This window comes from Diuraphis noxia, unplaced genomic scaffold (assembly GCF_037042655.1).
Source record: "Diuraphis noxia isolate RWA-SAM2 unplaced genomic scaffold, SU_Dnox_SAM2 contig0002, whole genome shotgun sequence".
In the NCBI taxonomy this organism is placed as follows: domain Eukaryota; kingdom Metazoa; phylum Arthropoda; class Insecta; order Hemiptera; family Aphididae; genus Diuraphis; species Diuraphis noxia.
Window position 1 is genome coordinate 70,595,305 of NW_028301712.1, and position 17,443 is coordinate 70,612,747.

At 25.8% G+C, this 17,443-nt stretch overlaps 1 protein-coding gene and 1 long non-coding RNA gene across 7 annotated transcripts in view; one reads left to right on the top strand and one right to left on the bottom strand.

The window, feature by feature from the left end:
* Galphaq (G protein alpha q subunit) overlaps positions 1–16,352 on the top strand; it is a 30,290-nt gene extending 13,938 nt beyond the window's left edge. The window contains exons 2-9 of one of the 6 annotated variants that reach the window (XM_015523489.2): positions 7,826–8,010; positions 9,513–9,667; positions 10,059–10,187; positions 10,632–10,760; positions 11,229–11,358; positions 11,423–11,576; positions 13,041–13,148; positions 13,652–13,892. In XM_015523489.2, coding sequence (XP_015378975.1) covers positions 7,826–8,010; positions 9,513–9,667; positions 10,059–10,187; positions 10,632–10,760; positions 11,229–11,358; positions 11,423–11,576; positions 13,041–13,148; positions 13,652–13,734 — 1,073 coding nt within the window. In that variant the 3' untranslated portion in view covers positions 13,735–13,892. Of the gene's footprint in view, positions 1–7,825; positions 8,011–9,512; positions 9,668–10,058; positions 10,188–10,631; positions 10,761–11,228; positions 11,359–11,422; positions 11,577–12,408; positions 12,517–13,040; positions 13,149–13,651; positions 13,893–14,265 lie in introns of those variants that run through there. The other 5 variants (XM_089219149.1, XM_015523488.2, XM_015523486.2 and 2 more) reach the window with 5 other exon arrangements.
* Positions 8,413–9,518, bottom strand: LOC149058867 (uncharacterized). The gene is made up of 3 exons (XR_016190198.1): positions 9,035–9,518; positions 8,758–8,963; positions 8,413–8,668 (listed from the first exon to the last, which is right to left on the bottom strand). It is a non-coding gene; the product is annotated as an uncharacterized LOC149058867 (long non-coding RNA).
* Positions 16,353–17,443: the final 1,091 nt, after the last annotated feature.

Genomic DNA, 17,443 nt, shown 5'->3' on the forward strand with positions numbered 1-17,443 from the left:
AAAATTGTACGAAAATATTATTAAATAAAATATAAATTAAGATGTTTTTTGAAAATTAAGGTACATGCTCAAAACAATTTTCTTTATTCATATTTTTCTTATACCCAGTCTTCAATATAAAAATTTAGTTATCATTAAAAAAAATCACGCGTGTACCTATATAATATAATATATTGATTCGACTACCTAACTATTTAAAATACTAATTGTTGTATAAGAGCTCCTATACATGAAAGTAATACTTATGCAAATTCATTGACAGTCAACTGTGAGAATTAGTATCTGTTCCCATATAAAGGCTAGGCTATAATAGGTATCACGTTTAGACTGTTAAAAAATAGATAATATATTTTGGCGAAATTCTCAAGAACCTAAGTTGTTCAATACTATAATAATAATATCTGGATAACAGTATAATGCTCATAATATAAGTTTCAGTTTTACTCATTAAGTAAAATGAGTTACCTGTCATATAATGAACTATTATAAATATTTAATTGGGTGATGGAACGACGAAATTTATTTCCTTAAGATGAAATGTATTGCTTATAAAACCTTACACAATGAAATTACTATGAAAATATACAACAAAGAACATTATTTGTGCACTTTGGTTTAAACATGTGTGTTTGTAAAATGTTTTTAATTTGTTCTATTTTATGTGCTTGCATAGATCAGGTCGTAAAGGGACAAAGTTTATCGTCTAGAAATATTTCAATAGTTTCCAGATGTGCATGTTTAATGAATATAAAATATATTTCAATTTTCTTTTTAAGTGTTTATTACATTTGGCTAGAAAAATTATTCGGTTAAAATTATTCGCCCAATTTATACGTTGTTTAATTATAAATGTATAAGTATGAAATATCCATTAGAATTTAGTATATGGATAAGAATTCACAATATAATAAATTACTACGATTACATACTTGTTTATTATAATTTATTGTTAAATAATTATAATTATAATACATAAAAAAAAAAAATGCTTATATTATATAGGTCTATTTCATGGGATTGGTAGTAAAGTTTTTTAGCTATTTTAAAATATAGTTATGCATTTATGGTATAAATTATAAATATCTTCATAGAAAGTCTTCATAATAATGTTATACATAATTTAAATGTATTTAATTTAACTTAACTTATATTTTTTTTTCTATTAATATGTAGTTTTTTTATTAAAAATTTTCTACTCTTCGGAAATTCTAATAATAACAAAGACCGAATGTGAAGAAAATTATATATTTATACAACCTATAATAATAGTGTGTTACAATATGGAAACATTATTGTGTTGATTAAATTATGTTTAAAGAAAAACTGCTTGATAGTGTACGCGATTGGTTTTTTGCATAAATTATACGTAATGTGGTATGTGGAGTAATAAATTGAAGTACCTATGATATCACAAGGAATACAGATTTTTGCAACAACTTGTTTATGAACTTTTTCTGAAAGAACGAAAGACAAAAAAATCTTGATTAGTTATTAAAGTTTGTTTTTATAAAATATGAATTATTTTGACAAAACGTATTAATGTTATTATTTTAAATTTTTAGTTTCATTGAACATTTTGGGTGAATTGAAAGCAATAATTATAATTTATTCAAGTTCTTCTGTCATGTTAAAATTATAAATGCATACACATTCAGTTAAAAAAAACTCGCTACCTATTTGTAAATTATGCTAAACATTATAATATGTTATAAATAAAGTTCATTATTTAGGTACCTATAATAGTTTGTTTTCAAAATATTTATTTATTAATTTTCAAAATATTGATCTGTAAATAATTAAACCTGGGTTGTTAATTTTTTTATTTCATAATTGCCCTAGAAATACTAATCTCTTTTCAATAATATTAATTTAACCAAATTCAACTTAACTTAATTTTGAAACCATTGGATCACTTTTGTATATTTTTAAATTCCAAATTATATTTATGCTGTGCCATACTGTTTTTATTAATAAAGGCAAAAAAATATCTTAACATTTAAATTTATATACGTAAAATATTGCCTTTTTACAATGGTGACTCAGGATCAGTAATTTTATTTTAACCCTTGTAACCAAAGACCAATGATGAGCTAGATTGCGGTTATTACTTATTAGTAGGGTTATGATGTTTATGACCTTACAAACACTAAAAAATGCATGCAAATATGCACAATAAATATCAAAATATGCCCTTAAAAAAAAAATTTAACATATCATTTTAAAATTTTATTTCTAATCTGAAATAAAAATTTTTAAAATAACTAGCATCGTATAGTTATAATTGCCACACAAATTAGAAATACCAATTAATCTACTTGTTATATAGGTACAACAAACATTTTGTGATCTATTTAGGCAAGGTATTAAAATGCTGAATGTAAATTTAAATGACTATACCTAATTTTCAAAATTATAAACATTATATTATACTTGTACGTTATGTAAGTGGTATATGTTATAAATTCAGAAGCTGGACACCCATCGGTTACATCAGTGGCGTGCAGATCCCTTTTTCCATGTGGGGCAAAGCAAATTTTTTACATCCACCGCCCACCTAAAACTAAAAGTTATAAATAAAAGAAATAAAAAAACCCATACCCACCCCACTTTCAAGTGGGACCTAGGCCCCATTGGTGTCTTGTCTGCACGCCACTGGCGTTACATTTTACATGTACCACTTTTATTCTGTTAGCAAAAATATAACCAACTAGTATGATGGTAAAACTTGTTTATTGCAAACAATGCAAAATAAAATAATATATTTATCGGTTACAACTAGTTGGTGAGCACACCCTTCGCCCAATCACTACCATCAGTCATCACTACAACTACTACCTGCAAAACTGTTTTATTTAACTGGTGGCTATGTCATCGAATGATGTGGGCTGGGGTGAATTCGCTTCAGAAAAAGAGAAAAATCCAGTAAAACGTCTGTACCCGTTTTTTTTTTTTTTTTTTTTTTTTTATTGAAAATTTGGAAAAATAAAAATTTATTGCTGGCGGTGGAGGTGTGCACCATATATGGGTGTATAAAATAATGTGTCGGCGACCGTGTGTGAATGTGCCGCCACCACCGCAGCCGCAGATTGTGTCGAGGAGAAATAATAGTGTAAATGCCTTTACCGGTACCAATCGATCGCGGCGTGCACACGACTAGCACAGCGTTGCCGGATTGCGCACCAACACGCGAGTATGCCAATGTTCGAAATTTCCGGCAGAGTACCCTCAGCGACGGTGGCGGCACTACCCAAACGGCGAACACAACTTACTATCGCGAGTATCGCTCCTCAACGGGCGGTTTTATTGGGGTGGGGGGGGGGGATGACTCGAGCTCGAGCCACTTAATATCGTGCCATTTTCAATTCCGTAGACTTGAGATCCCTCCGCAAGCTCGTCAACCCTGAACCCTCCCCATGTCAGTCGCCGGCGATGGTAATAATTTAATAATTTAATTTATACAAATTTCTAATAGTCGTGGTGTCGGGACGGGAGTTTTCCTTCCCGTATACATGCATGGGTGTGTGTCCCGTACGAGCTTTTTAACAACATGTCGTAACCTACTCTAAATTTTTAAATTTGGATCTTTCCATTCATTTTGTCCATCCATCGTGCCTTCTCTGATAGTTTCTGCAGCGGCGGTCATGCTTCAATTCGTTGTTAAAGCACATAAAATAACAGATTAATCGCTTTTCGTATGATTGCACGTGTTCTTACGAAAATCTAAGTGTAGATCATTTGGCTTCTGGTCTTAAGGGGATTGGAAGCGGCGATTTTCTGTCTTTATCTAACATACGTGGAACATATAATACGCCTGATAAAAATTTAAGTATTTCTAGTTGCTCGATTTAAAATATGTAAAGATTTTTGAATTGGTATAAGTAAAAGTTTTTTTTTATTGATCTATTTTTTTACAACCCGGTATCATAGGCCATTAGTTACTTTTTTTTGTAGATACTTTTGTTACATAATTATATTTACATTATATTTGGCATATTAAATTAATTGATTTTAAAAAATTAAGTATTTTCCTATTTTGAGCGGGATCCGGACCGAGTAGTAAATCAAGTGTTTCTGTAATGTTGAAGTTTATTCGTTCCTGTTGATAGAGTGGGCATTCCGTTAGTATATGTTTGATGGTGAGCGGAGTTCCACATGCTTCACATGTGGGAGGTGTATACAAGTTTACTTTGCATCTGTCGAAGCATATTTTTAATATATTTAATTTAAAAAAATTTAAAATTTATAAAATTTAAAATATTAATTCTTATCAAAATATTGCTACAATCAAAAAAGTGCTTCGACCGATGCAAAGTAAACTTGTATACCAATTGATACCTATTATTTTATCTTTACATATTTTAAATCGAAAAATTAGAAATACCTTAATTTTTGTCAGGCGTATTGTATTTCCAATCCCCTTAATTCCAATAATACAGAAATCGCACGATAATCTTGTTATTTTTTTTCATACAGTTACAGTATGATTCATACTACTATGTACTCGTATCTTATATTAAGAGGCAGGATGTCAGCGCAATTTGTTTTCTCTCTCAGACTCACGCGCAACATAGATAAAACGCTTTCACCTAAATTTTTTTTTTATGATTTTTTAGTAACTTTAGAGTAAAACCACCTAGGTATTACAAAAATTATAGAGCATAATACTTTTAAGGGGATGATATATTTGTTTTATATTTTATTAGTATTTGGTTTTGTATAAGACTTTCAAAATACAATAGTAAAATATGTAAATTGAAATGTTTAAATTATTTTGACAAATCGATATGGCATTCTTTCAAAATTATTATTCTCTTTCGATTTTGTAATAGGTAATTTTACTCTATGATTATTCAAAAACATAAGTAAAATGATTCTGCGTAAATGCGTTTTGTTTATGTTGCGCATGGGCTAATGTGAGAAAACAAATAGTGCGTTGACATCCTCTTAAAAAAAAAAAAAAAAACCCCGACAACAGTATAGGCTCCAGTTACATATAATTAATCATCACTTACATTTATAGGTTGGTTGCATAAAATTTAAATTTATTTCCGTTAATGCACATTGACAATAATATAGATTGTATTGGGTAATGTGTTCCTAATATTAAGTCTTTATTAATTATTTGTTCGTTGATTTTCGCACGATTCTAATAGTATGACCGCAATCGAATTTGTTTACTGTTTATTTTACAAAACCAAGCAGCCGAATATGACAGACGCTTTATTTTGAAAACATATCCGATACTTCCTATTCTATTTTTAAACGGGGTGATCAGTAGACAGTAATTTGTGTTATTAAAACGGAGCCATGGAGGGGTATCAATATATCATACTATAATGAAATGTTGAAATAACCAATAGTTACCAAATTTTTCCGAAATACCTTATTTTAAATTTGGTATAATAAACGAGTTATTTATTGATTGGTTTTGTTTTAAAGAGATATTATCCATTATATTATATATATTTGTAGAAAATTATAAAAGTTATTAAATTAAATTAAATTTTTTTAAATTTTATATGATATTTTTAAATTTTTAAATTTCAAAAAATCGTATTTGGTTATAATATAATAAGAGTAATTTTCTTCAGTATTATGTTTTACTAACCTAAAATTTTAATGTATGTTAATTGATTATAAATTCATATTTATGTGCTAAATAGATTTCTGAATGAACTACTGCAAAGTGCGAACATACCTGCAAATATTTTTGTAATATACGGTCTATAGATTCTTAAAGATATAATATAGGTATTATCATTTTATCATAATTTGAATATTTTTCCTCAATATACCAATTGTTAATCAGAAATTACAATATTAATTTTTTTATGTGATGTGCTGTGCTTACTTTAAAATGCCTATTGAATTGTACTTTAAGTGCCTATCAATAGTTAAAAAAAATATTTAGCACATAGGTATTATCATTGATTTTATTAAATCAAATTTATCATTATAGATGTTTGCATTTGTGTATTTATGCATTAAATTAATTTAAACTGTCTTAATATTGAATTAAATGAATAGTTGATGAAATACTATCCTCAATTATTCTTATATTTCTTTCATTGTGTAATAGATTGAATAAAACTATTTTATAAAACAAAACAAAAATAGTTGATGAAATAAAAATGTAGTTTTTCTTTGAGCTTTAGATTTGAGTGCAATTTAAGATCGAGAATTTTTACCTTTCATTATATTTTAAGAGATTACAGTTAATTTATAATTGGTGTATTTATATTATACACATGATCATTAAATTATATTACATTACTGTCTAATGGTCATTATTTCTGATTAACTATAATTTCAATTTGTATTTGAATACAAATGTACAATTATTAATATGATACATTTAACATTTGGTAATCTCAATAAGATATTGTAAACATTTATGGTAAGACCAATTGACAACCTCTGGACTGACTACTAAGTTATATTGGAATTAAATGTAGAGATAAGTCTATTATCTACAATTTTAACTGAAAAATTTAGTTTTATTATTGTTACTTTAGTTAGTTTAATAATATTTATGATGTAATGAGTATTACATTTTGTATTTAATTACAATTTATAATTTATTTTGTACCTAATCGTCATGCTTTAATATTAGTGCACATTAATTTCTTTGTAGCACTGTATTCATTTTGCATAACAAACTCTCTCTTTTCCAATTATGGTCATCATCTAAACATTTCCTTTGCTACATTGGCATATGTATTAACTATTTGTCTTATATTTTTTACCACCCTTCTACAGTTCTACCAAATCATTAAATCTCTTGGAAGGTGTTCATAAAATGGTAAAAATTATGTAAATAATAAACATGATTTACTTATGTATAATAATAATTAAAGCTTTTTAGATATCTATTTATTATTAAGGAATTTATTAAAATCATCTTGTTACTTCTAGAGTACTTACGACTTTATATGAACAATTTTATTTGGATATTATCTTTATTTTAAACCTAAATTAATAAGTTATGTAATCCCAACTAAATAAAACCCGTGTTATCATAGCATATAAATCTATAGGTAATTTTAAGAATCAAATATTTTTTAAATTTATATAACTAGATATTGTTGTATTACTTCAACTCAAACTATAACTAGGTACATTTAAAAATAATTTTTCCAAAAATTTATTTCTCTAATTTATCTGATATCATGGTTTAAAAAAAAATTTATATCCACCTTGAAGATTTTTGTTTCATCATACAATAGTTTAAACTAATAAATGACAAGGAGTATCCAAGTCTTTTTACAGTCATTACTTTTCAGGAGAAAAATTTTCCATTTTATCTTAACTTATTTACTGTTGGGATTCAGTCTTAAACAACCTTTAAGAATGAAATTGTCATTTAATATTCCATGTTATGTTATTGAATAAACAGCTTAAGCACTTAAATACTATTTTTACTATTTTTTCAAAAACTGCATTTAATTATAAAATTATCATTTCTTTATGATGATTTTGCAAATATTTAACAGCACACTTTACTGTACATCTTAAAATTGGTAAATGGACGTTGTATCCCCGTCAAAAATACCAGTCTACAAATGTTGTGGCCCTGTTAGTTATTAAGATAGCACATTTGGACCTCGAGTTATAAGACGTTATTTACACATAGTTAACTTATATTATTTAAAAATTAAATTTGATTGATGCAAAAGTATATCAAAATTTGCATTTAAAAGTTTTAATTGTCAATTATTCAGTAATATATAACTTATCTCTAATATGTTACTCTATAGCATGTTAGATATATTATTAATTTAATTCACTTTTGATTTTATACTATGACTAATGTTTTTATGTTTAGGTACTGGTGAATCAGGGAAATCCACGTTTATCAAACAAATGCGGATTATCCATGGTTCTGGTTACTCCGACGAAGACAAAAGAGGGTTCATCAAACTAGTATACCAAAATATATTCATGGCCATGCAGAGTATGATCAGGGCCATGGACATGCTCAAAATACATTACTCTGATCCATCATGTTCTGTAAGTAATAACTTATTAACATGATAACAGACATTTTTGGTTAGAGATAATTAAAAATTTTTTAAAAAAGTGACTACACAATTTTTATATCTTTACTCAACATAAACAAACATACTAATATTGAATACTCTTATATACAGTGGCTGATTTTTAAAGGGGAGATCTAGAGATACTTGACTTCCAGTTACCAATGTATATATATATATGTTACTCAAATTACGTTAAATAGAAATTAACATTATTTGCCGGTTATTAACGTAATTGACCAAATGCATGGGTAATTATTGTTCTATACCAGATATGCATGTAAATCTCAAATACTAAAATTTGAAAAATTATGTACCTAGGTATTTTTAAAAATAGACAAAATGCATTATTATTATATTTATTTATATTTCCAACTTGTACTGCCTTGAAATTTACTGTTACACGACTTTTTAACCCCACAACAAGCTTAATACTTATTGTTGCAACCAATCTTACAATGGCAACACTGGTACCCTTGAGGGCCGCAACAGAACTATTACTAGCTGCTTCCCTCAATGTCAACTGTCTACCATCTGCTAATTTTATCACATTGTCCATATTAAAAATTTCTCTTCACAAGCAACTATATTTTGGCGTGTGTAATTGTTCTTAAGGAAACTGTATTCTGTCCCTATAAAAGAAATATTTATAAATTACTTTTAATACAATTAAATGTTTTTAAATTGTAATGATATATTTTTTCATTACGAATTAACTTACAGAGTTTGTATAACTTAAAGGACAACTGCTAGTGTATTTCGTGGAGAACCATTAGTTCTATAGACGTCCGGTATAGTTAGGCATACAGTTGTGCCTATTTCAAACTGAGGAAATTTTTCCTTAAAAAGTTTTATAATTTTCTCTATTTGTTTTTCTAAATTTATTTTGACTTTTTACGTGTGATATAAATATTTTTTGATGATCATCTAAAAAAATATTTATGTTTTAGTTTTATTTGTCTTATATTTAGAATTTGGATATTCATTGTTATAAATACCTATCAAGTTATAAATTTTTTTTCTTTGATATCGTTCAGTGGTTCTTTGGTTATTGTTTGTTTTTATTGAATTAGTACCGCAATTAGTTTGGTGATCACCTAATCATTGCTCGTTGGACATTATTTATAATCAACATTGCCCATATAATATGGTTATTTACTAGAAAATAATTCCCGTAATTCCCGCATTTGATTATAATTAACATCAATAACCGGCGAATATTGTTATTTTCGGATAAAACATCATTTACCTTAACATATAGATTATATACAAAAATACAGAGTTATTTATATACCTATTTTAAATAATATACTGAAATAGGAACCCCCACTGAGAAAAATATTGAAAATTTGCCACTTGTGTAACATATTTCTCTATAGTTGTCTACTTTTTTTTTTTAGAATCTTAATTGTAAAATATAATCATTTTATAATAGTATTGAATAAAATATGAAAAGTTTAAAAATTTATTTTGAAGGAACGTGCGGAGCTCATTAAAAGTGTAGATTTTGAAACAGTAACGACATTTGAAAGTCCATATGTCGAAGCGATCAAAGCACTCTGGGGAGACTCTGGTATTCAAGAATGTTATGATCGCAGGCGGGAATACCAGCTCACAGATTCTGCTAAATAGTAAGTACAAAAATAATTTCTGCGCCACATCTTATGTTCTTTGATACATTATCTTATGTAAAAATATGCATTTATGGAATCAGATGTTGGTTAGTAAAATTTATTAATCAGTAAAATGTACGACCAACAGAAGTCGAGCCACCTACATAAAAAAAAAAATATATATGAATTTCAAATTCCTTTCATAGTCATATATATAATTACTGATTAGTAATAAACCATAAGCTATATAACCTTAACATACAGCATACATAATAATTAATCAATAAATTAAAAATAAATACATGTTAATTCATTATAATTTAATGACATTTATAATTGTATATAATGGGTTTAAATATTTGTTTGTTTATTTTAAAATATTTTCCAATAACTTTATACCCATTTACAGTTATTTAATGGAAATAGACAGAGTGGCCAGTCCAAATTATCTGCCCACAGAACAAGACATACTTAGAGTAAGGGTACCCACGACGGGCATTATCGAATACCCGTTCGATCTAGAAGAAATTCGGTTTAGGTAAAAATAAAAAGCATGATGTACAATTTTAAATGTATAAGTTTTTTGCTTGCGCATGTGTTTATAATGTGTATCTATTTCTCTATATATTGTTGCCAATTTATTTTTAAAATGCATGGATGTTATTGTTTATTGCTAATAATACTAATCAAACATACTATATAGGCTATTCCTTCAGTGGTTTCTGCGAAATAAAATATAACAGTTACATAAACATCATGTTTTAATGTACACTGTAAAATTAAAATATGCATATTAACTAGAAGTTGTGATAGGGTAAGAGGGTAACAGTTAAAATTCAAAAATTAACAGTATATTACAACTACTTAATTTTTAAATTTACTAATACCAAATCGTAAAATGTATTTGATTACTTATGTCTTATAGAATTTTTTAAATAGGAAATATATCTAAAACATATATACATAATAATATTTCACACAGTTACTTAAGCGACTTACCAAGAATCGAGGCCCCTGATTATTTACCTACTGAACAGGACATTCTACGTGCTAGGGCTCCAACTACAGGCATTATCGAGTACCCTTTCGATCTTGATGGTATTGTCTTCAGGTATCATTGTAAAACACGTACATTAAAAAAACCTTAAATATCCTGATGTAGCTAACCCAAACGTCATTATCTCCATAAAAATGCCATAAACATAATTAACTATTTACCTATTAATATTATTTAACTAATCATATATATTTGTGCTATTAACCTGTCAATAATTTTTTGACTAGTTATAATCATAACAGTACGTTATAAAGTGTTGCACTTTGTTTGAATAGCTTTTGTCAACATTATTTTAGCTTTTAATTTTTTGCTGTTATTTCTGATGTTGAGAGTAAATTATCAATTACCTAGTTGTGCTTTATTTATTTTTATTTTTTTGGAATTAAAATAACTTATTTTATATTGTTTTGCTTAAAAAACGATCTAACAATTAATGCTTTTTATATATGAAGTAAATTTTGTTATATTTAGTAGAATTCTAATTTCAATTTTTTTTTAATAACATCAAATATTAACATTTAGGATGGTTGATGTTGGGGGCCAGAGATCAGAAAGACGGAAATGGATCCATTGTTTTGAGAATGTAACATCCATCATATTCTTGGTGGCACTTAGTGAATATGATCAGATTCTTTTTGAATCCGAAAACGAAGTATGTATATTTCATATATTTCATCTTGTAGTATTTAATTTTTTTTTTTATCATTTAATTTCAGAATAGGATGGAAGAATCCAAAGCATTATTCAAAACTATCATAACATATCCTTGGTTCCAACACTCATCAGTAATATTGTTTTTGAACAAAAAGGATCTTCTCGAAGAGAAAATCATGTATTCTCATCTGGTAGACTACTTTCCAGACTTTGAGGGTAAGTATTTATACTTAATAATGTTGAACAAGAATTATTTTATGATAAAAATGACAAACTGACAATATCTAATATTTATACATAGGTCATCTCATGAAAATAATAATTTTAGTTTTTGTTAAAAAAAAAAAAAAACAGTTTAAATTATAGGTATTTTTAATACTTTAACTAAATTAGTACTCGCATATATTTTTTTTCAACAGAATCCTATTAAGGTTTCCCAGTGCCAATAATTATTGTACAAATTACATTTTAGTTGCAATCACAGTTAATACTTTTCCACTATAAATAAAAATGACTTCACAAGAAAATCTGAGGCCACATTGCACAGATTTTTATAACTTTTTTTATTTGAAATAAGAAAATTTTTTACAGCTTGACATTGAACTCAGATTTTTAACTTATTTTAAATAATAGTAAGCCTAAAATAATTTGTATGAATGCTTAAAATTGTTTTTTTTTTTTAAAAAAGAATGATGTAGAATATTTCTCTAGTAAAAAAAAAAAAAAATTAAACTGTTGATCACACACATTATTCATATAGATTTTATTTATGAAGTTAAAATAATATCAATGATATCGGGTGCCTTAAAAATAAAAATATACTGTTTGGTTTCAACATATTATTATGTACTTGATATTTAAATAAAATTAAAATCTTTTTTTCATATGTATTTACTAGTAACATAGAACACCTGTGAATCAAAGCCTTTTTTATAAATTCAATTTAGTATAAGTGCTATCATATTTAATCTTTGGTATACAATATAATTAATATTTTAAATATTTTATTTCTTTTTCATTCTTATGAAAAAAATATTTTGATAAATAGGTAGTAAACAAGACAATGAGGCTGCCCAGCAGTATATTTTGAAAATGTATCTTAAAACAAATCCAGATCCTGATCGCATGTGTTATTCACATTTTACAGTTGCTACAGGTTATATTATCCATAACATAAACCCTTAGTCCTGTAATTATCCCCGTCAATTTCACATTACCAGTTGTACATTTGTTCATATGTATTGCACATTACCTTAGTATTTATTTTAAGCCTCAACTTTCTAGTCTTTATGTTAGTCTTAAATATACAATAAACTGAAATATTGTAGTAAAAAAAATAAAAATAAACTATTAGGTACATTTCTTATATTTTATTAAAAATTTAAGTCCAATTCTTGATTATTTTTTTTTACTATAAATTAACTTAATCAAATGATTATTCATTGAGCTCAATTAGATACTATACATTGAATTGTTGATTCAATATCTGGTTATGTGATATCTAGCATAAGCATTTGTTATGGTATTTGTTATTATTCATTTTATAACTTTTAATAGATGATTCTGAAAAAAAATAGTGCTAATATCTAATTAATTGATTTTGTATTACTACAAACAATAGTTATATCTAAAGTATATAATTGTGATTTTATATTATATAACATAACCAATTTGCCTTAGGTCCTCAAAGGGACGCCATAAGTGCACGAGAGTTTATATTAAGGATGTTTGTGGATTTGAATCCTGATAGTGAGAAAATAATTTATTCACATTTCACATGTGCCACAGGTATTTAACAGAATTGATAATCTTTGTGCATGAGCTTATGGGACTTCTGGTTTTTTTGTGTGCATTGTACTCAATGTCATTATGCATGTAATAATGAAAAAGAATGAAAGTTTATATTTTTACAGTTCAACATTTACCAAACATCAGTTTTATTTTGCATAATATCCTATACTTCAATATTTATTTGGTGTATAGTATTTTTACTATCAAGGTGTTGTAAAGAAGCAATTTTAAATTATTTATTCAAATATATGTATAGTAAATGACTTGGACTTATCATGTAACTTACTATAAACAAATAATTTTTTATCTTGATGTTATTAATAGAATCCAAAAACTATCCATGTAAACAATTAATGTAAGCTATAATTTTTTAGTTTTTATACAATCCCTGTTGAAATTAAACCATTTTTTTTACATGAGATAAAATTGATAAATTGAATAACAATAATAATTATGTTATGTTTCTTCTTTACATGCTGCTTACTTTTACAACAAATCAGATACGGAAAATATAAAACTGGTGTTTTGTGCTGTTAAAGATACAATTATGCAAAGTGCTTTAAAAGAATTCAATCTAGCCTAATTGTTATTACTTATTATTATTATATTTTATTGTTATTATCATTGTTGTTCTTTATTATTATTTAAAAATAACGATTCTAACAATTAGTAGAATATATTTTATTTTGATTGTGTTTTATTGAAAATTATTAAATCAATAAAATTATATATTTTATTTTACTAGTGTGTTTTGTCTTTTTTAATAATTTATATAAAAAACTGTTTAAATGGTATACTATACATCACATTTCATTACTTAATAGCTATTACTCATACATTTTGCATTTTCTTGTGGGTTTTTAAATAATTAGATTATGTGCTTGAAATGTGGAACCATAATTTTTGCATGCTGATGGTATCGATAATTTCTCATGCATATGATTTTCTTAAGGTAATATCAAACATTTTTAATTTACTAACATAAGATTTATTTAAACAATGCATGTTTTTTTTGTTAAATAACAACACAAGCATGTTTTTTTTAATATGGTACTATAAAATCTAGATTAAAATTTAGCCATAATTAATTCAATGTATAACACCTTATTTTCAGATACCGAAAACATTAGATTTGTCTTTGCGGCAGTGAAAGACACCATACTACAATCCAATCTCAAAGAATACAACCTTGTGTAATGTTGCACAAATAATGCGAAACCCCATATGTTAATATTTTTTACTATTTTAATGTTAAAATAACAATACGATTAGTATAAATCCTAATTATATATAAAAACAAACAACAAAAAAGTAAAAAAAAATTATGAGAAAATGTGTCCTATGTTTTTTGTACAATATTTTTAACAGAGTACGTTTTCTCTCACATTTTTATCTCCATGAGTGTGTTTGTTAATGTTGGTGTCGTGTGTGAGTCGGTGTAAATCCGTCATGATTTCGATAACATAACATATAAAGGGTAACTTACATTTTTTTTTAATACAAATTTTTTACTCATGTAAAAATTAATTGAAAGAAAATTATGATTAATACTTTTTATAAGAGCGCATTTTTTTTAATTTAATTTAATTTTTTTATTTAAAAAAAATATATGGTTAATCTCCTATATGTTCATTGCATTTAACCCTTATGTTATAATAATAATTATACAAACTATATAATATTTAAATATTAAAAATGTCAATATGAAATACGTGTACATAAATCTAATGAGATTAAGAAATTATTAATATCAGAATATAAATGTTTAAGTGTAAGTAAAAACAAAACAATTCAACCAACAAAAAAAAAAAAAAAACAAATATTATTTCCAACCCCCCCCCCCCCCATTTACCCAATAACATAATTGTTTTCTTAAATGAAAAATTATTTTTATTTTATTAACATCATGAGGTGGAGGTTTTACTTGTGCAATTTTAATAATTTATTAAACCCTTAAAAAGTGTATAAGGGTAGTTCTAGTCAGTCTCGTTTAAAACTATAAAACATAAATTTTAAGCAAAATATTGTGAAATTTTCTGAGTTACCTGTGTAAATTTAATTGATTAAAAAATTGTAATTTTGGTATTTATATTGATAATCTATGGGAAACATCTCAACATTGTGCTCACCCCATTTTCGCTCTGTATTTTATTTAAATTTTAAGACACTCGTTTTACTTGTTATTATTATTATTATTATTATTACTATTATTATTATTATTATTATTATTATTATTATTATTATTTAATATTTATACATATAATTATATGTGTTTGTTTGTGTGTGTGTGTGTGTGTGTGAATGTGTGAGTGAATATATTATGCTTAGAAGTCGAGAACATTAACCTCGACAATCAAAACATATTACTATCAACAAATGGCGCTATTTTTTAATGATTGTCAACATTATTTTCAAAAAATTAACAAAACTCCCTAACAATAAGAAAAGAAATAAAATAATTGTAGTAGTAGTAGAAGCTTAATAATATAATTGTTGTATTGTCTTGTAAAACGAATACACACACACGCACAGACATTGTGTATAAGTACACTGTTCTAGGCCGTATACTAATAAATGATTGATTATTTGTTTGCGTGAAGATGACCAGTTTGCAAATACAACAAAATATAAGTATCTAGTTTATAGTGTTCTAATGCCCACCTATTTTTACTTCTGCTACTACTACACCTCTGCTGTTTTCATAACACAACTAAAGCAGTGTTCTTAACCAGTATCATTTTTCATATTTTATTTTATTTTTTTCGGAAGTAATTTAGTGAGAACTTTCAATTGTATCATCGGACTGACCTCATAAATAAATATATATAATGTACGTCTATAATAATGTTATTATAATTAATTTTTCTGGGGTGATCACATCAACTCGACCACCTGGTGTATTTAAAATTAAATGTATTTTTTTTCCTTTTTTTCCATTGTATAAATATTGTTTTATACTATTGCAAGCCATTATTTTCAATACTTTTATAATATAATATGGTAATAAGAAAATATAATTTATAAAACGACTATCGTCGCACGTAAATATGTTATGTATTTTATTTTTTTTTTGTTTTTTTTTTTATCAACAGTCAAACACAAATAAAATATAAACATATTGTATGGATAATATTGATGTTCAATGTTTTGTAAGCCACATTTTATTATTTATATTCTGATATTAAATTTTTGGTTTTATTATATTATGTTATATTTTTTCCTTTTTTTTTTTTTTCATCAAAGAAGAAATGCTGCCGTTTTTTTATTATTATTATTTTTTGTTATATTTTGTTATCGGACATCCGATAAAACTAGTGCAATTTCACTTTAAAATTATATGCAAACATAATTATTAAAAAGTACTTAGTCAAAGTGTTACCTGTTAGTTTACAGTACTAACGAAAATATGTATGTACATAATTATACATCTATCATATATGTATATGTATAAAAAAAATTATTTATATATACATAAATGTTCATGTATAAAAAATTGTTTTAATAACAATCAAATGTTGGATAAAAAATATTCCTTGAGTTCATTATTTTGATACACATGTATATAGTTTTTTTTCTGTGTGATGTCTAATGTGAATTTTTTCAAAAAGAAAATATACAATTATATCGCTTTTTAAATGGTTCTTTTTTTTCTATTTTGACAAAATATAAATATTTATTGGTTTTCATTTTCAAATCAATACAAATATTTAAATATCTCAAAAAGACTTGATTTATTCCATGTTATTCTTCATATTTTGGTTTTGAGGTAATAAGTTATATTTTGACCATATATTTTATGTATTATTTTCTATTTTATTAATTATATTTAATTAGTAAGCTTACATACATTATGTAGGTTCTTTGACTTTTATTTTTTCGTTTTCTCTGCTACTATATTTAACAACTAGAATGCGTTGGATGATGGTTCACAATGATTCATTGAATCTTAGTTAAACTATTTTGAGATGATCGACATAGTTTACTCTTAGATAACATTGTATAGTATTGTCTATGATATTAACACATATTGATATAATCATCTGATAACCACACAGTTTAACTTGACAAAAAAGAAACAAGTTTACATTTGAATTATTGTCAATACATTGTATAACCAACAAGAGAAAAAATAATAAATAAATAAAAAGATTGAATTATCAATAATTGTAATCTATCAATTTATTTTGTACTATGTAAGCCAGTTATCATTTTGATTTATTTGATTTTCAGGGTTAAAATTATATTTTATAACTAGCCAATGCTAATGCAATAGTGAAAAGCAGTCTGTCTAT